Source organism: Rana temporaria, chromosome 4, assembly GCF_905171775.1.
Source record: "Rana temporaria chromosome 4, aRanTem1.1, whole genome shotgun sequence".
NCBI classification, from domain to species: Eukaryota; Metazoa; Chordata; class Amphibia; order Anura; family Ranidae; genus Rana; species Rana temporaria.
Window position 1 is genome coordinate 299,755,883 of NC_053492.1, and position 23,028 is coordinate 299,778,910.

At 41.7% G+C, this 23,028-nt stretch overlaps 1 protein-coding gene across 7 annotated transcripts in view; it reads right to left on the minus strand.

Annotated features, from left to right (window-relative positions):
• Positions 1–14,888: 14,888 nt before the first annotated feature.
• The window catches only part of NHSL1 (NHS like 1), a 286,410-nt gene continuing 278,270 nt past the window's right edge, over positions 14,889–23,028 (minus strand). For all 7 annotated transcript variants that reach the window (XM_040350522.1, XM_040350526.1, XM_040350524.1 and 4 more), the window contains one exon: positions 14,889–17,115. In XM_040350522.1, the coding sequence (XP_040206456.1) occupies positions 16,416–17,115 (700 nt within the window). In that variant the 3' untranslated portion in view covers positions 14,889–16,415. The remainder of the gene's footprint in view (positions 17,116–23,028) is intronic.

The window sequence follows — 23,028 nt, forward strand, 5'->3', positions numbered from 1 at the left end:
ATGTTTCTACCTATTTGTGATTGTGTTGCATACACTGCACTTTGTATTTCTTGTAAACTTAATAAACAATAATTATAAAAAAATAAAATAAAAATAAAACATGTTAATTTGGCTGTGTGTGAAAAATGTACTCATTTAGTAAATAAGCCCAAATGCTTTTAATGCCAGGGTCTATAAAGTGATGATTTTTATATACCATATTTCTAATGCCCCGTACACACGATCGGATTTTCCGTCAGAATCAACTCCGACGGGTTTTTCCGACGGAAATCCACTCAAGCTGTCTTGCATACACATGGACACACCAAATTCCAAACGTCAAAAACACGGTGACGTACAACACTACGACGAGCCTAGAATAGTGACGTGCAATGCTTCCGAGCATGCGTCAAATTGTTTCCAAGCATGCGTGTTTTTTTCTCCGTCGGAATTCCATACAGACGAACGGAATTTCCTAATTTTCAGTCAGAAAAAACGAGAACATGTTCTCTTTCTAATTCTGTCGGAATTTCCAATGGAAAAAGTCTGATGGGGCATACACATGGAATATGCGATGAAAAAACTCTGTCTGACTTTTTCCATCGGAAATTCCGACCATGTGTACGCGGCATTAGATGTAATGTGAGAACGTTTGTGCAGGGCAATGAAAGTTCATAGGAGAGTTAACAGGCAGAGGGACAGAACAGGGACAGACAAACAGAGTTTGAGTACAGTCCAAAAGTTCACCCAAAGTAATCAGGGTGTTGGACAGAACCTTTGATCAGACACAAGTAGAATGTCGAACTAAACTTTTACAAAATGCTTGGTGCTTTGTAAAAAAAACATAATCACAAGATTATTTTGTCAAAATAATAGTTTTCCTGAGAGCTTGTTACATAGTAACATAATTAGTCTGGTTGAAAAAAGACAATAGTCCATCTAGTTCAACCATTAAAAAAAAAAAAAAAAAATATATATATATATATATATATATATATATGTATATATACACAGTGCCTTGAAAAAGTATTCATACCCCTTGAAATTTCCCACATTTTGTCATGTTACAACCAAAAACGTGAATGTATTTTATTGGGATTTTATGTGATAGACTAACACAAAGTGACACATAATTGTGAAGTAGAAGGAAAATTATCAATTGTTTTCAGTTCTTTTTAGAAATTAGTATCTGAAAAGTGTGGCGTGCATTTGTATTCAGCCCCCTTTACTCTGATACCACTAACCAAAATCTAGTCTAACCCAGGGCCGTCTTTACCGCAGGGCAAAAAGGGGCAGCTGCCCAGGGCCCAGTCATTGTTGGGGGCCCAGAGTAGCTGCTCCTAGAGACCACGCTGCCCATACTCTCGAACTGTCAGAGAGCTCCCAGAAATCAAAACCGCCGTTGCGCGGGCGGGACAGCACATCGCGGATCACTGTACTGGGGATTGCTGTCCGCACAGACTGGCATCTCCGCCCCCCGTACCACCCCCTTCCTCGCTCCCCTGTTGCTTTGCAGGCACTCTGCTGAACGAAGGGACATACCTAAGACGGAGCATCCTGTTGGATGTAGGAGCGGGCGGGGATGTGCCTGACCTATGAGATAACTCCTGCTGGAAAGCGCGCTGAGGAGATAAGCCGAGTCCGGACTGCGGAGGTAAACTCATTTGCAGGCACCTCTATGCTAAGTCTGTTGAGTTACTGCAGCTGAGCATAGAAGTGCTGCATGTTTGCTGACAAATGGGAAGATGGCATCTTTTTCATGTAGCGCTGGGAGAAATGAATAGATTTATTACAGGTTGTCGCTGCCTCCAGGTTATTACTGCCCCCTAGCTAGTGTGTGCCCTCCTGACCCTGTGTGTTTCCTTCCAGCCACATACTGTGCCCTCCCCACCCCTGTACTGTGCCCTCTTGACCTCTGTACTGTGCCCACCCGATGCCTGTACTGTGCCCTCCTCTCCCCTGTACTGTGCCCTCCTTATCTCTGTACTGTGCCCACCTGATGCCCGTACTGTGCCCTCCTCACCCATGTACTGTGCCCCCCCAACCCTGTACTGTGCCCTCCTTACCTCTGTACTGTTCCCTCCTCACGCCCGTACTGTGCTCTCCTGACCCCTGTACTGTGCTCTCCTGACCCCTGTACTGTACCCTCCTGACGCCCGTACTGTACCCTCCTGACGTCCGTACTGTACTCTCCTGACACCCGTACGCTACCCTCCTGACGCCCAACACTACATTCCTGACGCCCGTACGGTACCCTCCTGACGCCCATATGGTACCCTCCTGATGCCCGTACTATTCCCTCCCAGCCCCTGGTGTGTGCCCTTCCCACCCCTGTACTGTGCCTTCCTGATGCCCATACTGTGCCCTCCTATCCCCATACTCTTACCTCCTGACTCCCCTGTACTTTGCCATCACTCCCTGCACTGTGCCCTGCACTCTCCTGACCCCCTTTACTGTGCCATGCTGATCCCTCTCCTGTACTGTTCTCTCTATACCCCCTGTATTCTGCTCTTGTGACGCTCAATCTTTTGCCCTGGTGTCTCCCAGTCCTCTGCCCTGCTAAACCCTGCAAACTGCCCTTTGCTCTAATGAATTCCATACACTGCTCTACATCCCACTTACATCTGTACACTGTCTTGTTGCCCCCTGTCCTACTGACACCCTATCCTGTCCTGTCATCTTCCCTACTGACCCCCTATCCTCTGTCCTGTCATCTCCTGTCCTCTTCCCTACTGACCCCCTATTCTCTGTCCTGTCATCTCCGGTGCTCTTCAATACTAACCCCCTATCCTGTAATCTCCTGTCCTCTGCCCTACTTTTCTCTGTACAGTGCCCTACCTACTACTGACATGTGTACACTGCTCTGAATCCCAAGGCTAGGCTCACACTTGAGTGGGTTTGAGGCCCGCATCTGCCGGGGACGACAGCCCATTTATGTGTATGGGGAGCTGTGCCTACATTTTCAGGGGAAAAAAGGAGCCTGCACTTTTTTTTAAATGTATCCACAGGGAAGTCGCATGGTGCTTTTGCAGTTTCTGTACCCACACACCCGCTACGTGTTTTGTGTTCTGACTGTGGGTGGTTGCCAGTGTGGGAATGGCTGCAATTTCTGTAAATAATAATGTATATATTTTGTGTCTGTTGACGTGTTTTTGATGCGTAAGTATGCACTTATTGTTTCTCAGCTGGCATGTGTTTTAGATAAATGGATGCTAAAAGGATAAAAATGGATAAAAAGGCTGAAACTTTCAGCAACAAATCAGTGAGAGGTAATAATGTTCAGTAACTTCTAGCAACCAATGGGTGAGCAGTATCAATGTGCAGTAACCGCTAGCAACCAAATCAGTGAGCAGTAAGGATGTGCAGCAACCAATTAGCGAGCCTGGATCAGTTTTTGGAATGGAGAGCAAAATTGCATGGGGGGGGGGGGGGAATGTTTGCCCAGGGTCCAATCAATGTTAAAGACGGCCCTGGTCTAACCAATTGCTTTCAGAATGCGTATAAATACTGCTGTTCTGTGAAGCCCTCAGAGGTTTGTTCAGCCAGTGATGATTTGGGGAGCCATGTTATCTGCTGGTGTTTTGTTGGTCCACTGTGCTTTTTCCAAAGTCAGCACAGCCCTCTACCAGTAAATTATTCTAACGCACTTCATGCTTCCCTCTGCTGACCAGCTTTATGAAGATGCTGATTTCACTTTGCAGTAGGACTTGGCACCTGCCGACACTGTCAAAAGTACCAATACTTGGTTTAATGATCATGGAATCACTGTGCTTAATTGGCCGGCAAACTCGCCTGACCTAAACCCCATAGAGAATCTCTGGAGTATTGTCAAGACAAAGGTGAGACACCAGACCCAACAAAACAGACCTGGGCTTCCATAAGGCCCCTTGCACACTGGGGCGTTTTTCATGCGGTACAGCGCTAAAAATAGTGCTGCTATACCGCATGAAAAATCATGCCCTGTAGTGTTTAATGTGAAAGCCCGAAGGCTTTCACATTGAAGCGGTGCGCTAGCAGGAGCGCACCAAAAGTCCTGCTAGCCGCATCTTTACCGCGGTATAGGAGCGGTGTGTTCACCGCTCCTTCCCCGAATATCGCGGTAAATACGACGGTATAGCCGCGCTACAGATAGCGTGGCTATACCGTCACCACGGCTGCACGCCCCAGTGTGAAAGCAGCTTAACACCTCAGCAGTGCTGCAGACAGATGGCCTCCATGCCACACCGCATTGATGCAGTAATTCAGGCAAAAGGAGCCCCAACCAAGTATTGAGTGCATACTATACTGTGCATGGACCTACTTTTCAGTAAGCCAACATTTCTGTATTAAAAATCCTTTTTTTTTTTTTATTGGTCTTATGTAATATTAAAATTTTCTGAGATACAGAATTTTGGTTTTCACTAGCTGTAAGCCATAATCATCAAAATTAAAAGGAAGGAACGCTTGAAATATATCACTGTGTAACGCATCTACTGTATATAAAATATATGAGTTTCACTTTTTGAATAGAATTACTGAAATATAATAACATTTTATAGACAGTCGAATTTTATGAGATGCACCTGTATGTGTGTGTATATATATATATATATATATATATATATATATATATATATATACATACACACACAGTAGATATAAAAAAATGTCAAGTTTCTGTGACGTAAAAAAAAATGAGACAGATAAATCTTTTCAGAACTTACATATGCGATCTCATATGCAATCGCAGGTGCCAATCACATGTGTTGTCTTTGCAATGCGAGTTCAGCTATACAGTTGTATGGCAGAACTCGCATTAGATTAGCAGAAAAGAAGTGCAGGGACTCCCCCCCGCACTGAAATAGGATTGCATGGGTGTTCTCACCTATGCAGAGGGAAGTGTGAAATGCCTGTGGGAGAGATGCGATGCGGTAAACGGCGCTGTAATCGCATGGGTTCCGCATTGCACAAGTGTGAACCTAAGCATAATGTGACCTATAAACTGTACAACTCAGTTAAACAACAAACCAAAATCTTTTAGGTGGAGGGAAGTAAAAATAAAAATAAATAATAATATGGTTGCATAAGTGTGCACACCATTGCGAATTGGTTACAGGTTCCCTGCATCTGAATCGCAATAGCAGGAGATTTTGACCGACTCTCTATGGAGCCAGTTCCCTTTATCCCCGCAGCAGGTACAGTGTGTTTTGCACAAAAAAGCTGTGCATCATTTGATCCATTTCAGGTCCGAATTCAGCCCAAAATTCAGGCTGAAATAGTGAACCAGGATGCACCGGACCCCTGCTGTGAGACGGATGCAGTGATGGTTTGAACCCAGCCTTAAACTAATACTTTGTTGAAGCACCTTTTGATTTTATTACAGCGCTCAGTCTTTTTGGGTATGAATCTAACAGTGTTGCACATCTTGACTTAGTAATATTTGCCCACTCATCTTTGAAAAAACACTCCAGATTGCGAGGTCCTCTCCTGTGCACAGCCCCCTTCAGATCACCCCACAGATTTTCAATCGGATTCAGGTCTTGCTTCTGGTGAAGCTATTCCTTTGTTGATTTGGATGTATGCTTTGGGTCGTTATCATGCTGAAAGATGAAGTTCCTCTTCATGTTCAGCTTTCTAGCAAAAGCCTGAAGGTTTTGTGCCAATATTGACTGGTATTTGGAACTGTTCATAATTCCCTCTACCTTGACTAAGGCCCCTGTTCCAGCTGAAGGGCTGAAACAGCCCCTAAGCATGACACTGCCACCACCATGCTTCACTGTGGGTATGGTGTTCTTTTAGTGATGTGCAGTGCTGTTTTTGCGCCAAACATTTCTTTTGGAATCATGGCCAAAAAGTTCAACCTCGGTTTGATCAGACCATAACACATTTTTCCACATGCTTTTGGGAGACTTCAGATGTGTTTTTGCAAAATTTAGCCAGGCTTAGATGTTCTTATTCTTAAGAAAAGTCTTCCGTTTTGCCACTCTATCCCATAGCTCAGACATATAAGGAATATGGGAGATTGTTGTCACATGTATGACACAGCCAGTACTTGCCGGACATTCCTGCAGCTCCTTTAATGTTGTTGTAGGCCTCTTGGCAGCCCCCCTGACCAATTTTCTTCTTGTCTTTTCACCAATTTTGGAGGGACGTCCAGTTCTTGGTAATGTCACTGTTGTACCATATTTTCTCCCCTTGATGATGACTGTCTTCACCATGTTCCATGGTATATCTAATGTTTTGGAAATTCTTTTGTACCCTTCTCCTGACTGATACCTTTTAACAATGAGATCCTTCTGATGCTTTGGAAGCTCTCTGCGAACCATGGCTTTTGCCGTAGGATGCCACTAAGAAGATGTCAGGAAAGAATTGCTTAACTTTATTTGGGGTTAATTAGAGGCACTTTAAATGATGGCAGGTGTGTACTCACTCCTATATAAAAGAGAAGTATGGGTTTGGGGGTTTTTCCTCCATCAAACTCACCTAGGTGGATGCAGCATCGAAACGATGCTGCATCTGTTCCCGGCGCCTCTACACTGAGAACCGAGCGATTGAACATTCCAGATGGCTAAGTTCTCATAGCTCCCCAAGCAGAGAGTGTCAGATTATGAATCAGCAGCTCTCCACTCTGCTCCTCTCTGCTCACTGGGGTGCTGAGCTGTGGAGGGCCGGGGAGCAGCCGATTCAGGCTCTCAGCAGGTCACTGAAAAGCTGAGACGAGTGTCAGTCCAGGCACCTGGCGGATCCAGACTCCGTGGTCGGGATGACGCAGTGCCTGGACTGATCTCTGTGATGTCAGCAGACGAACTGCACTCCTGTGATCCATACAAGCTTTGGCTGGACTTCTCCTTTAACATGAGTTTGAGTGTGATTGCTTAATTCTGAACACAGCTACATCCCCAGTTATAAGAGGGTGGGCACACTTATGCAACCACATTATTTATTTATTTTATTTTTACTTCCCTCACCCCTAAAGGATTTCAGTTTGTTTTTCAATTGAGTTGTACAGTTCATAGGTCACATTAAAGTTCGGAAATGATTTATCTTTGTAATTTTTTTACATCACAAAAACCTGACATTTTAACAGGGGTGTGTAGACTTTTTATATCCATACATACACACACACACATGTACAGTGAGGGGGGAAAGTATTTGATCCTCTGCTTATTTTGTACTTTTGCCCAATGACAAAGAAATGACCAGTCTATAATTTGAATGGTAGGTTTAGTTTAACAGTGAGAGTCAGAATAATAACCAAAACAATCCAGAAAACCGCATTTCAAAAAAGTTATACATTAATTAGCATTTTAATGAGTGAAATTACTATTTGACCCCTTCCTAAAACAAGACTTAGTACTTGGTGGCAAAACCCTTGCTGGCAATCACAGAGGTCAGACGTTTCTTGTAGTTGGCCACCAGGTTTGCACACATCTCAGGAGGGATTTTGTCCCACTCCTCTTTGCAGATCCTCTCCAAGTCATTAAGGTTTCAAGCATTACGTTTCCACCTGTTTGACGGTGGGGTGGTGTTTTTGGAGTCATAGGCAGGATTTCTCCTCCTCCAAACACAGCGAATTGAGTTAATGCCAAAGAGGTCGGGTTTGGTCTCATCTGACTCCGTCGCATCTGACCACAACACTTTCACCCAGTTCTCCTCTGAATCATTCAGATGTTCAGTAGAAAACTGCAGATGAGCCTGTACGTGTGCTTTCATGAGCAGGGGGAACTTGCGGGCACTGCAGGATTTCAGTTCTTCACGGCGTAGTGTGTGACCAATTGGCTTCTTGGTGACTATGGTCCCAGCTTTGAGCCTTGAGATCTTTGACAAGATTCTCCCCCGTGTAGGTCTGGGCTGATTCCTCACTGTTCTCATGATTATTGAAACTCCACGAGGTGAGATCTTACATGGAGCCCCAGACCTAGGGAGATTGACAGTTATTTTGTATTTCTTCCATTTGCAAATAATCGCACCAACTGTTGTCACCCTCTCACCAAGCTGCTTGGGGATGGTCTTGTAGCCCATTCCAGCCTTGTGTAGGTCTACAATCTTGTCCCTGACATCCTTGGACAGGTCTTTAGTCTTGGCCATTGTGGAGAGATTGGAATCTGAGGGATTGATTACTTCTGTGGGCAGGTGTCTTTTATACAGGTAACAAGCTGAGATTAGGAGCCCTCCCCTTAAGAGAGTGCTCCTAATCTCAGCTCGCTACCTGTATAGAAGACACCTGGGAGCCAGAAATCTTGTGATTGATAGGGGATGAAATACTTATTTCACTCATTAAAATGCAAATCAATTTATGATTTTCTTGAAATGCGTTTTTCTGGATATTTTTGTTGTTATTCTGTCACTCACTGTTAAAATAAACCTACCATTAAAATTATAGACAGATCATTTCTTTGTCAGTGGGTAAACATACAAAATCAGCAGGGGATCAAATACTTTTTCCCCTCACTGTAGTATCTTGGAATTTAATCCCCTGTGGAACAGTTCTTACTACCCTAAAATCTTTAAATTGCAGGGATTCTCTGCATGGCAACAGAAGGGTATTTGGTATTTCCAATTATTTACCCGTACTACACTCAAGACATATGGTCAACCTTGCTCGGATTTTCTACTGTCCCCTAGGCAATTTGATTAATACCTCCAAGTTAGACACACGATACAAGCCAAATAAACAGACACCTCATCTTAGCCCAGCTAGCTCTTCACTGGTAACTGAAGTCATCTATGCCGAGCTCCGTAAAGGTTTATTATCTAGATAATAAAGCTCCACTCGGAACTCTTCAAAACAACACTAGGGAACAAAATAAAAACAACCCAACAAAAACAAACAGCCACAGAAACACTTGACGCCATCAACAAGGCGCTACTACAGTCAGCTGACTTAGTAGCACCAAAACGCAAAACTTGCATCCGGAAAAACTCCAGCTGGTTTGACCAGCTGACGTTGCTAAAGCAAGAGTGTAGAAGAGCAGAAGCTGCGTGGAAAAGGTGCTCTTCAGATAAAAACCACACCATTTACAAGATAATAACAAAAAAATATCACAAAGAAATCTTCACGGCCAAAAAAAATCATTTCTCCAACATCATCGCAAATGCCCTTAACCGCCCCCGAGAACTCTTCAAGCTGGTCACTCAGACTATGAATCCAGCTTGTTTAGAGGCCCCCAATTCTGATTCACAAGAATTTTGCAACAAATTATCGGATTATTTCATTAATCAAATTGGAAAAATCCGTGAAAGTATTCAGCAAAATGGAACCGTCACCAACTCCCCCCCAAATCACAAACCTAATACCCACATAAATCCGTCGCAACCACCAAAATTCACTCTAAAACCCATTTCCATCTATGCCACTAAAAACATCATCGGGACTCTGCGTAATAGCACAGCACCCAATGATATCATCCCCACTAAACTGCTGAAAGAAAGTGCCGATATACTGGCACCAGCTATCACGCAGCTCATTAACCAATCATTCAAGGAGGGCATGGTGCCCACCTTGCTAAAACAAGGTACAATAAAACCAATTCTAAAAAAAACTACCCTCGACCCCAAAGACCCAAACAACCGGAGGCCCATAACAGCTCTAAATGTCTTCTCCAAGGTAATGGAGAAAGTAGTTGTACAACAGATGCAACTGCATTTAGACACCCATAAATTACTCGATCCGTTTCAATCAGGCTTCCGTCCGGGTCACGGAACAGAAACGGCGCTGCTTAAAATATGGGATGACGCTCTAGAGGCCGCAGACGAAGGAGAATCTTGTCTCCTGATACTGCTGGACCTAAGCGCGGCTTTTGACACTGTAGACCACGGACTACTACTGGCTAGGCTAGCTGAAGTAGCCGGAGTCGCTGAATGTGTTTTACCCTGGTTCTCCTCCTTCTTGGAAAACCGATCACAAATAGTGAAACTGGGGTCTTTCACTTCTGAAAAACGTACGGTGTCATGCGGAGTCCCTTGGGGATCTCCCTTATCGCCCGTATTGTTTAATATCTATCTTCGCCCTCTCTTTGAAATCATCAGTAACCAGAAGTTACTTTACCACTCCTATGCAGACAACACACAACTGTATTTCCGCATCTGCAACAAAAAGGATCATTCTCTTGGACTAGAGAAATGCCTCACTCTAATAGATAACTGGATGACAAACAGTTATCTTAAACTCAATGGTTCGAAAACAGAACTTCTCCTGTTTCACGCTAACCGGAAAAATCACCCCGCGTCAACATGGACTCCCCCACCCATTCTGGGTAAAACTATCACCCCTAGCACCAAAGTCAAAAGTCTCAGAGTCATTTTCGATACCTACATGACAATGGATGCACAAATAGGGTCAGTAGTCAGCGGATCCCACCATCTGCTGCGCCTACTACGCAGACTCACGCCCTTTATCCCGAAAGAGGACATTGCAGTCGTGGTGGGAACAATCATCAATTCCAGACTCGACTATGCAAATGCCCTCTATCTAGGACTCCCCAAATACCAAATCACTCGTCTGCAAGTCGTTCAAAATACGGCCACTCAACTAGTGACTGGGAAAAAAACATGGGAATCAATCTCACCTTCACTGAGATCCCTTCATTGGTTGCCGGTAAAAGACAGAATCACTTTCAAGGCACTCTGCCTAATACATAAGTGTATTCAAGGCAACAACCCCCAATATCTATGCGAAAAAATAAAAGCCCATAACCCAAATCGCATTCTGCGATCCACCAATCAAAACCTCCTCCAGATACCCAAAGCCAGATACAAGTCCAAAGGAGATCGAAGATTTGCAGTCCAGGGACCTCGCCTGTGGAATGCACTACCAACCACCATCCGACTGGAGTCGGACCACTTGGCCTTCAGGAGAAAGATTAAAACCCATCTCTTCTGAGGTCAAGGGGTTCCTTACCCATGAAATGGATACAGCACCCAGAGGCGATTCAGTTTGCATGGGTTGCGCTTTACAAGTCTCTCTCTCTCTCTCTCTCTAGTATCTATGGCAGGGGTCTCAAACTGTTGGCTCTCCAGCTGTTGCCAAACTACAAGTCCCATGAGGCATTACAAGGCTGACGGTTACAAGCATGACTCCCACAGGCAGAGGCATGATGGAACTTGTCGTTTCACAACAGCTGGAGGGCCTCCATTTTGAGCCCTGTGATCTATATGGTATTGTTATCTTCTATTCAGGATCATGCCTTATTGAAATGTAGGATACACTGGGTTGCTGATGTTGGAGAAATAGACAGTGATACTGGCTGGAAAAAGCGCCCAGAGGCGATTCAGTTCGCATGCGTTGCGCTATACAAGTCATTCATTCATTCATTCATTCATTCATTCAATGTGATATGGCCTTAGAAGCAATTCCCATCTCCGCATTGTCAGCCTCACATAAGCTCGCTCAACTATTCAGGGTTACACCAAATCTAACATACATAGAGGCAACTTTATACACATGATTTGGCGCTGCCCGAAGCTTGCACACTACTGGACTGTGGTCTTGAGGGTAATTTCTACACTTACTAAAGTTCCTATTTCTGACAGCCTATTGGTATGCTTGCTTGGAGCGCTTGATCCTGAAATGTACCAACCACATATTTACATTTTGATGACCCGTCTGTTGTACTTAGCCAGAAAATTGATCACCAGGTACTGGATGTCGCTTACTATACCTACAAAAAATCAATGGATTGAGTATGTCAAATACCTTTTAATGAGAGAGAGGTTTATCGCCATGGAAATGCAATTCGCAAATTCCTTAATACAGGGCAGAGATGGTTGGATAGCCCTGGTCTGGCTCCCCCACAGCTGGTGATGGATAGGCTTTTACAGCTATAAGCGTACATAATAACCCATTGATAGGATTTAAGCCTTTTGCATCTGGAAAACTTCCATGACAGCTTTTGGCCAGGAAAGCTGTCCGTTTGTATGCTCCATGGCAGTTTTCCCGACAGGAAAACCGATGGGAATCCTGGAGGGAAAAATAAAAACGTGTTCTCCTTTTTCCTGCCGCGATTCCCGACGGTCTTTTTTCCGTCAGTTTCCCTATGGGAAACACTGCGGTGGAGCATACACAAGGCTGGGTTTCCCGGCCAAAGCTCCTGCCAGGAAAACTGGCCGTGTGTAGGGGGGAAAAATCTGCCGAGCAGGCTCTCGGCTTTCCCCTCCGGTTTTCTGGCAGTAAAAAGTCAGCCGGGACACCCGTACGCGTGTACGAGGCATTTCAGTACCCACCTATTGTTTAGGATGTTCTTGTTTTTTTTTTCTTTTGACTTTGACGTGATGTGTGTAAGAAAAGACAGATAACGTACGCAGTAACTATCCATGCATTATCTTCATGTCTAAAAATGGTATTCCATTATTGGATTCTTCTGTAAATATTAATTGTTTTGTACTGCTGTACCTTTTCCTTTGCTCTTTGATATCAATAAAAAAGTTTGGATAAAAAAAAAAAAAAAAGAAGATTGTGCCATTCTGTTATGACCTGTGAATCTCATAGGAAATAAAAGTCGTCATATGCTCCTCCATAGCTAGAAGCAAGTGAAGGCGTATGTATAGGCGAGTATACCTTGGTGGGAATGAGCTATCAGGCTGCACTGGCAATGTCTTTTTAACCACTTCCCGCCTGTCATATGATATGTGGATGATGACTGCAGCTACAGGCATCATTCAGATATCTTTGTTTCCAGCCGGCAATTCCCCATAATGTAAAAAGCATCCTATCCCCTCCCGCCACCCTTCGTTAACTCTCCAGGCTCTCCCGTGTGATCGGAAAGCCAGAGATCTAATCCTGCGGCAGCGCTGGATTACCATAGAGCTTGCCGAGGACCGGATGGACCTGGGGGGCCAGAAGTGATGTCATGACGTTACTTCCGGCTCTGGCAGATGTAAACACTGACATTTTTCCCTAAAAAGCACAGATCTATTTTTTTTTTTATCTCATGCTTTCCAGGGTAGAGGAAATATGTGGGGTCTTATTGATCCCAGATCTTTCCATAAAGAGGTCCTGTCATGCCTTATTCCTATTATAAGGGATGTCTACATTTCTCATAATAGGAATAAAGTGATCAAAAAAATAAATAAAAGAAAATTAAAAAGGGACAGTGTAAGAAAAAAACAAACAAAAAACAAACAAACATTTTAAAGCGCCCCTGTCCCCTTATGCTCACAAGCAGAAGCGAACATATACGCAAGTTGCACCTGCAAATGTAAACAGGCGTTGGCACCACACATGTGAGGTATCATTGTGAATGTTAGAGTGAGAGCAAACACTCTACAACTAGACCCCCCCCCCCCCTCTGTAACTCTAAACTGGTAACCTGTAAAAAATTAAATAAAGCGTAGCCTATGGAGATTTTTAAGTACCGAAATTTGGTGCCATTCCACGAGTGTGCACACGGGTATCTATTTACTTGGTGTCACATCATCTTTTATATTGTACCAAATAATTGGGTTTTTATATTGTGTTTTTTTGCACTAAAATTCATTAAAGTGTATTGTTTCCCAAAAAATTGCATTTGAAAAATTGCTGCGCAAATACTGTTTGACATAACAAATTGTAACAACCGTTAATGGGGAAGGTAGTGCTGCGCTAATGGGTGGTGGATGGGCAAGTGTATGGACAAGTGGGGGAAGGGAATGAAAAATGGTATAACTGAAAATGAGAACAGTATAACCAAAAATAGCATAAACAAAAAAATTGATCAGTGAACGATACTGGTGCAAATCATATAACTCCACACATTTCTCTTAATGTGATAAAATACACTTAATGTGATAAAAAATTAGGTAATGGATAGTGCAAAAAATTGTGTATAACACAACACCCAAATAACTGTGATGGGTAACAATATTAAACAGGTGATGAACAGTCCATAAACAAGGCTTAAGCTGTATCAAAAAAATAAAAATAAATAAATAAATAAATATATATATATATATATAAATAATAATTTAAAAGTCCAAAAATTGAGAAAAGGGTGCTGATGTAGGTCCGCAGTGTGAGGTGAAAGGGGGATGGGTATCCAGTGATCCTTTTAAAATGAATGAGGACATCCTCATTCATTTTAAAAGGATCACTGGATACCCATCCCCCTTTCACCTCACACTGCGGACCTACATCAGCACCCTTTTCTCAATTTTTGGACTTTTAAATTATTATTTATATATGTATATATATATATATATATATATATATATATATATATATATATATATATATATATATATATATATATATATATATTTTTTTTTTTATACAGCTTAAGCCTTGTTTATGGACTGTTCATCACCTGTTTAATATTGTTACCCATCACAGTTATTTGGGTGTTGTGTTATACACAATTTTTTGCACTATCCATTACCTAATTTTTTAGTGTATTTTATCACATTAAGAGAAATGTGTGGAGTTATATGATTTGCACCAGTATCGTTCACTGATCAATTTTTTTGTTTATGCTATTTTTGGTTATACTGTTCTCATTTTCAGTTATACCATTTTTCATTCCCTTCCCCCACTTGTCCATACACTTGCCCATCCACCACCCATTAGCGCAGCACTACCTTCCCCATTAACAATTACGTATGGTTTGATACACCTTTCAGTGCCGCAGCTGTACCCTCACCCCTCTCCACTTCCCCCTCCCCCCTTGTTTTCTCCCCTGATAAGCGCGGTAATATTCACTTTTTTTAAATTGTAACAACCGCCACAATTTTTTCTACGGTCTTTGCTAAATATATATATATATATAATGTTTGGGGGGTTCTGAGTAATTTTCTAGCAAAAAAGATTTTTTACATGTAGAAGAGAAAATGTCAGAATTGGTCTGGGTGGAAAATGGTTAGAAAAATGTAGAATGTACCATAAACCATATTATTTCTCTTGATAAAATTTCTAAAGCACATTTATCACAAACACAAAAAAGCATAAAAGACATACTCTGTTTTCTTTCAGCCTTGCTTTATTTGAAGCACAGTCACAGCATTGTCATTGTCTAATAAATTGAAGGCCCCTGAATGTTTACAGTATTACAAAGGTTGAGGGTCACAGCCACATATCACAGAAGTACTGAAATAAATTAAGCATTTTATGTAGCCTGCTGCAGGGGGTTTTAGCATATTGCATTGCATTATGATGTAACCTCCTTCAGCAGCCTATGGGTTAACTACACGTGTTTTTTTTTTTTTTCCTTTCTAAAATTCTCAAAAATGTACAAAATTTAAACGCAGGTTAAAAAGTAAGGATTTTAAAAGTCCTAATATATACAAATAATATAAAAACTACACAAGACGTCAAAATTATGCTATAAAACAGTACAAAAGAAACTCCGTCTGTCCAAATTGTAAAATGCCTTTTTCCACATGTAAAAACTGTTAAGAAATTGTGTAGGCATATTGCTTTTAAAACTAAAAAGAGATTAAAACTATTCTTTGGTAACCAAAATTTAGCATTTTTAGATAAGAAACAAACATTGGCATTCATTTTTTGTTGTGTTTAGTCTTTTGTGTCAGCATATTAAAATGAATGTCAAGCAATAAAATATATGGTTACGCAAACATCTTTGTAGTGCAAGTTACATAGTCCGAGGAAAGAAACAAGTGGAAAACGTAGTGTGTATTAACAAAAACTCTATAGTGTAAGTACATGGACTAGCAATGCAGCAGAGGGCACTGCAGCTTATTGCAGCATCATGTAGGGTCCTGTACATTTGCAGTTTTGTTACAAAAATTCTGCACTGAATATTTGCATTTAAAAATGACATTTTTGCTGAGTTTTATGAAGTGGCAATATACTTCTATGGCTGATTGTATAATGTTTTCTATGCTGCATTTTTTTTTGTCTACATAAGTAAAATCTAGGCTTGTACCGCTGCACAGCAGCTGAAAATATTCAAGAGAGGTGACTCAACTGCGATATTAATAGAAGAGAAAAATAAAACCGGAAACGTCAAACAGTACCAAAGAAAATCATAAACCAGCAATTTTGATTGGGTTAGTTTAACAAGCCCACTACCAGCCCACTAATTGCACTCAGTGTAATAAACTCTGGCTGATGCCCAGAAAAAGTCATGCCAGCAGTGTATCTATGACCCATTATACCCTGTTTAGTAGACTATTTTTTAGAAACCTAAATAGAGACAGCATTTCCAACCCATTACCTCATGCCTGGATGCATGTTCTTGGCAGCTGTTTCTTTGAGATGTGTTTAAAAGCTCCAATGCAGGCAATGGGGTTCTAGATCTCTTCCCCAACTTTGGTTTCACCACCGCTCTGTCTTGCAGGTGCTGCATACTAAATCAATGCCACTAAATGCTAACTCACAGAGGCTGCAATGTTAAAGCATTTACTATACAGACACCAAGTGCATTGGCAATGTGCAACATTGCTTTTGTGATCATAGCATTCTCTCTGCTTTCTAGGGATTTGCTTGATACATTTCATGACACAACCACCATTCCTTAGCTATTTGCTTATGAAAAGTCATTGTCTTTGCTTGGGCTGACATCTGAAAATCTACTCATCAAGTCTATGTGAACTCTAGGATTGGAACTGTCAGCACCAACAGAGTAATTCAGCTCAGAGTCCCTTCTCTGAAACCTGTCCAGGCTCATTGTGTTCATAAGTGGTGCCTTTGTACAGCTATTTTCTACAGTGTCAGCCATCTCTCCTTCCCCTTCACAAATCACTGTCATGGGACTGCTTTGAATGCGGCTCCGGACGTTGTATTTACTGCTGGCTGCAGATGGTGGTGTTCTGGAGCGGCTGTACCTAGTCCCAGAAACTGACATGCTTCTTGGCATTATTCCCTCACTCTTGGCCCATTCCTCCTGAACTCTTTTATTCTTGTTCGGGGAACTCAATGTCGGACTGTCTGGCATCTCCATGGATGAATCAGATTGTGATCTTTGAAACCTCGGGTCAGTGTGTTTTAGCATTTCCGCAGCAGACATACGAAATCCACACTCCGACCTGCTTCCCTTTTTTAGTAACAGAGCTTTGAAACTATCGTTGCTGGTACTAGTCTTTCGGATACTTCTGTGGATTGCTCCAGGCTGCTTAAAGGAGCTCACGTTTGGGACTCCTCCTGTTGGTGTGACTGGTGGGGAAGGCGAGTGATTTCTACAGCGATCATCATCAGAATCCTTGCGACCAAGAACCTTCCTTTTGGATCTAGAAGTAAAAAAATATATATATTAAATGGCTGCGACAGAAAAGTTATTTACCATGGGCTACAAATATCTGTGGGTCAACATGGGCGTTATATTGTTTTCGATGTTGAACGTGCAGTTCAATTCTAGAAATAGTTAATATTGTTCTTTCATTTACAACATCTACAAATGTTTCTGCAATTGTCTAATGCAGGGATCCTCAAACTACGGCCCTCCAGCTGTTGTGGAACTACACATCCCATGAGGCATTGTAAAACTCTGACATTCACAGATATGACTAGGCATGATGGGAATTGTAGAGAGAAAATAACCGCTCAGTAGTCTTCAAAGAACCTCCTCACTGGAACCAAACAATGGGCGCCGGCAATGCAATAGTGATGCAAAAATACGAAGGAAACTTGGACAGCCGCACTCCAAAAATGTTCTTTTAAATTAAATTTGATCACAAAATAAACATGCCACAGCAAAAAAATTGGAACAAAAGCGAACGTTTCGCACTGTAGCTTCAGTACTCAGTCATAGCTAGTACTAGCTATGACTAAGTACTGAAGCTACAGTGCGAAACGTTAGCTTTTGTTCCAATTTTTTTTGCTGTGGCATGTTTATTTTGTGATCGATTTTAATTAAAAGAACATTTTTTGGAGTGCGGCTGTCCAAGTTTCCTTCGTATTTTTGCATGATGGGAATTGTAGTTCCTGAACAACTGGAGGGTCATAGTTTGAAGACCCATGATCTAATGCATCTAAATTCCTCGACCCCTTGATATCTTACAATAAATAGCTGCCTATGAGCAGGTCAGAAAACAGGAAAGGTACAGAGAGAAAAGATGGGTCCTTCAGAAACCCACTCCACCCTGACATATGGAAACCAAATGTCAAGTAAGATTTAAAGCCTCCTCCAATCCCAAGCCACTGGACACTGTTTTATTCACCAGAGGTCAATTATTTCTTTGATATCTGCATGAAATATAAATATCTGGATAGAAACCGTTTCTGCTGACTACAAAATTCATATTTCCATTATATAATTTCTATTACAAATCTATAAAAAAACTAAAAACAAAGAAAGCATTAAGGTGGGCTTTTTATTTATATTGTTTTACTTATTTTTGTATGTTACTGCTGTAGTTCTTACATGTCCACAATTTGTACAGCTCTAGCTTTAGAAAACAGCTAATTGTCAGGCAAACTTCTACCACAAGATGGCGCTAAACTACACTCAGACAAACTCAGGTAAAAGAATGAGTTAAGATTCAAGTTACCTGATTGTAAAATACACTAGCTTCTTTCAAACGTTAAGGCATGCAATTTCAACTCCACTCAAAAGGCCTAAAAAGATACAATTTTGTGTATCTCCACCACCTGCAGTATTGCAATTAAGCATTTTGTTTTCATTGAAAACAAAAAAATGGCAGGCCATGCATAAAAACTATAATTTCTGATCACAGACTTTGCTGACCATAAAGCTGATGGATCGTTAGTGAAAACCTATCAACAGAAAAAGTATTGGGGGTGCTGCTGCTGTCTTTAAATGAAAGTGCTGATGCTAGAGTCAGTCAAGTAACTAGGGGAACAGCATGCCCTTTGAGGACTTATGAAAGTCGCCTCTGAACCAAGTAGAAGGCAGTTGGTATTGTAGTGTGCCCAGCTGTGTCCCCCACAATGTGACCACAGTCTGTCCCGTTCAATGTGCCCTGTCCCACGCTATGTGCCCTGTCCCACGCTATGTAATGTGCCCTGTGCTCTGTCGCATATAATGTGCCCTGCTTCCACATAATGTGCCCTGTCCAGTCCTATGTAATGTGCCCTGCTCCCACAAAATGTGCCCTGCTCCCACGTAATGTGCCCTGCTCCCACGTAATGTGCCCTGCTCCCACGTAATGTGCCCTGCTCCCACGTAATGTGCCCTGCTCCCACGTAATGTGCCCTGCTCCCACGTAATGTGCCCTCCTGCCCCTTCCACATACTGTTTGTCTCAAGTTGGACCCAGTACAAGTTTCACATTAAATAGGTACCTTTTAATATCCATTCTTTTATTTAATGCTATTTCTAAAAATTGTTGTTATAATCCACAGCTCGCCGATCATACCAATTTTCCGTGAGCTGTAGATGTCAACATTATTTCAGGGGTTCCCCGAGATCTCAAACTTTTTGCCACAGGTTCCTCGAAGGTAGAAAGTTTGAGAAACACGGCTCTAAACAGTATATCTGACTGCTAAAGATTAATCATCTCGTGCTAAATAAGGCAGGAGTCCAAAAGGAGAAAACTCAGTGGTACTCTCTATAATTATCACCTAACATCTCGTGGTAATCAGTGCCTAATTCACTGAAAACCATGAAGGGAAAATTCATCTGCAGTGTTCAGCAATGATTAACATGCTATACATAAATCTCACCTAAATTTACCATCAATTCTAAAGCAAGTGTCAATCTTAAAACAAACACGCAGAGCTGTCCAAGGCGGATCGAGTGTTTTTATGAGAATATTTTTACAATTGATATAAAAATAGTTTAAAGGATAGGTCCACTTTTAAAAAAAAAAAAATTATAAATGCACATTTTTTTTGCAGGTAAAAAAAAATAAGTGCTTTTTTTTGGAGCCTGTGTAGCATTGCACCAGTGATCAGCAGATTGCTGGTGCCATGCAGGTCTCCAGCAGATCTGTCAGTGTATCTGCTTGCCTATACATCCCGTAGGGGTAAGCAGATACATTCTGACAGAAAGCATGAATAAACTACCAGGGTTTTCCATAGCGCCCTGGTAGTTCATTAAAAACTACAAGCCGACAGCCCAAAGGCCCAAGCTGGACCTTGTAGTTTTCCATGCACAGAGCCATGTAAATCAGTGACGCGGCAGAGTCCCTCTCAGCCATGATGTTTTAAAATTGTAATGCTGCGTACACACGACTCGGATTTTAAGAAATTATGTTTAAGGGTTTAGAAAAAACGTTTTTTTCAACCCGATCATTAAAACGGCCTTGCCTACATGCGATCGTAAAAAAAAAAAAATGGTCTAGCAAAGCGTGGTGATGTACAACACGTACAACGGCACTATAAAGGGGAAGTTCCATGCGGATGGCGCCACCCTTTGGGCTGCTTTAGCTGATTTTGTGTTAGTAAAAGACGATTCACGCTTTTCAGTCTGTTACAGCGTGATGAATGTGCTTACTCCATTACGAACGCTAGTTTTACCAGAACGAGCGCTCCCGTCTCATAACTTGCTTCTGAGCATGCGTGTTTTTTTTACGTCGTTAAAGCCCACACACGACCGTTTTTTACAACCTTAAAAACGACAATGTTAAAAAAGTTGTGAAAAAATAGAGAATGTTCGAAATTTAATGGCCATTTTTTAGATCGTGAAAAATGCTCTGAAGTCCACACACGATCGTTTTTAATGACATTAAAAAGAAAAACGTCATTTTTTAGAACCCGAAAAACGGTTGTGTGTACGCAGCTTTACAGCTAGCGGGGAGGGAGAAGAACCCCGCCAGCTGTCACAGTGGGAATTGGGGAGGTACGGGTCCATTCGTAGCATGTTACACCCTTAGATGGGTGTAACATATAACATGTTACGAAATGTGAACTTATCCTTTAATTCATAAATGAAAGGCTGTAATAACAAATTTTGATAAATTATCAAAATTATCATAGCACCACTCTAAATAATGTGAATTTAAATAACATTAATGTCTTAAATAAAAGTACTAAACCAAGGCAGTTTCCCTGAACACATTCACAGGGCAACAACATACCTTCACTATACTAGGCTATTTGTTTCCTCTAAATAGAACTGCACAGTTAACATGAAAACGTATTGAGAGAACATAGTTTGCATCTGCATGGGTAAGGAAAATGTGTAAGAATTCGATTTTTTTCCACTACAGCAAATGCATGAAGATTAATGAGTGAAAATGTTCCCAAGTACAGAACTGTCTGGGGCATACAACTAGGTCCACAATGTCATAACAGAGGGAATTTTGGATGACGTTGGAATGAATTAGACATACAATAATCCAACACTGGTCATACACTGAGCAGTATGGGTCCTGGGTATATTTTTACTTGCCAGATTCAGCCATGCTTGCCAAGAGGCATTGGCGTTGACACTCTGTCCAAAACTGTGTTATAGAACCAGTAGAGAGTAGAGGGGGGGGTATAGACAGTGGCAATTGAAAGAAGGGAGTACCAACAGACAAAAAAGAAAAGAAAAAAAAAACAGAAAAATAAAAGAGAGACATGTATAATAAACATTATCTACAAATAAGGCATTATTTTTGCATACAGGATCATCATACATGTAACGGTTACAATTAGTATAAAGTAAATATAGAAATGAACATTTGTGATGTGTTGTTTATCTGATATTGCCAGATGAATGGTCAAATATCCCAAATAACATTTAAGGAAGACAACAGACAAGCCAGATGATTACCTACCCATAGGGTACAAATGACTGTCCCCAATTTCTACTGCCAATTTTTTTTGGCAGACTTCAGTGTACCTGCATGTTATCTAAAAAAAAATTGTTATATGGCTAAAAAAACTAGCACAGAAGTCACCTTGCTGCTACGGTCATCAGTTTTTATTAAAAAGATGAACAGACTTCTGATCGACTGATATGAGCTTAAGTTTCTATTGTCCAGATCTTTGTAGCTCCGCGCATTTTTACGTACGGCGTAGCGTATCTCAGATACACTATTCCGCCGTAACTTACAGCGTATTTTCTGTATCCACAAAGAATTTGCGCCGTAAGTTACAGCGGCGTAGTGTAAATGTGTCGGCGTAAGGGCACGCAATTCAAATCACTAAGTTGTGGGCGTGTTTTATGTTAATACGTCTTGACCCGACGTAAATGAAGTTTTTTCTGAACGGCGCATGCGCCGTCCGTGGGGGTATCCCAGTGCGCATGCTCCAAATTAACCCGCAACAAGCCAATGCTTTCGACGTGAACGTAATTCTATGCAAAGCCCTATTCGCGAACGTTTTACGCAAACGACGTACACGACGGAAAATTCGACGCTGGCCCGACGTCCATACTTAACATTGCGTACGCCTCATATAGCAGGGGTAACGTTACGCCGAAAAAAGCCTTATGGAAACGACGTAAAAAAATGCGCCGGCCGGACGTACGTTTGTGGATTGGCGTATCTAGCTAATTTGCATACTCGATGCGGAAATCGACGGAAGCGCCACCTAGCGGCCAGCGTAAATATGCACCTTAGATCCGACGGCGTACTAAGACGTACGCCATTCGGATCTAGCCCAGCTTCAGGCGTATCTTGTTTTGTGGATACAAAACAAAGATACGCCGGAGCAACCTAGAAGTTACGCGGCGTATCAATAGATACGCCAGCGTAACTGCTTCGTGGATCTGGCCCTGTGTGTGTATATGTTAGTCAGATTACACATTTTGAAGATATGTCAGTTTTTCATTAATAATTTTACCAGTTTAATGGTATAGAATATATCAATCCCTAAGAATAACTTATTCATGTATCATTTAGACATAAGCAGTATAGAAGTGGTGAGATTAGGATCACTCATAGACAGAACATAATCTAATTTTAGAAAGCCTTCATTAATTAAATCTCTCACATTTAACTGTATTTTTCCAAGTTTAGTTAACCCTGCCTCCTTCCTATTAATATTATATGTGTCCCCAGAAAAGACGACAACTGTTTGCGTTCATTTGCATTGCCTCTGCCACCAAGTACCGTACATCTAGATTCCTTTCTCTCACCAGCTGCACACTCATCTAAAGGGGCCATTTAATCTGAAGCGTTGGAAAACTGGTTGTGTTAAGGCAACTCACACACATTTCAAACTTATTATAACATAATCTGACCTCTTCAGTATTCCTACTGCAGGAACTAACAATGAAGTCCTTCAAGGGAATTTTTATAACTTCACTTTCCA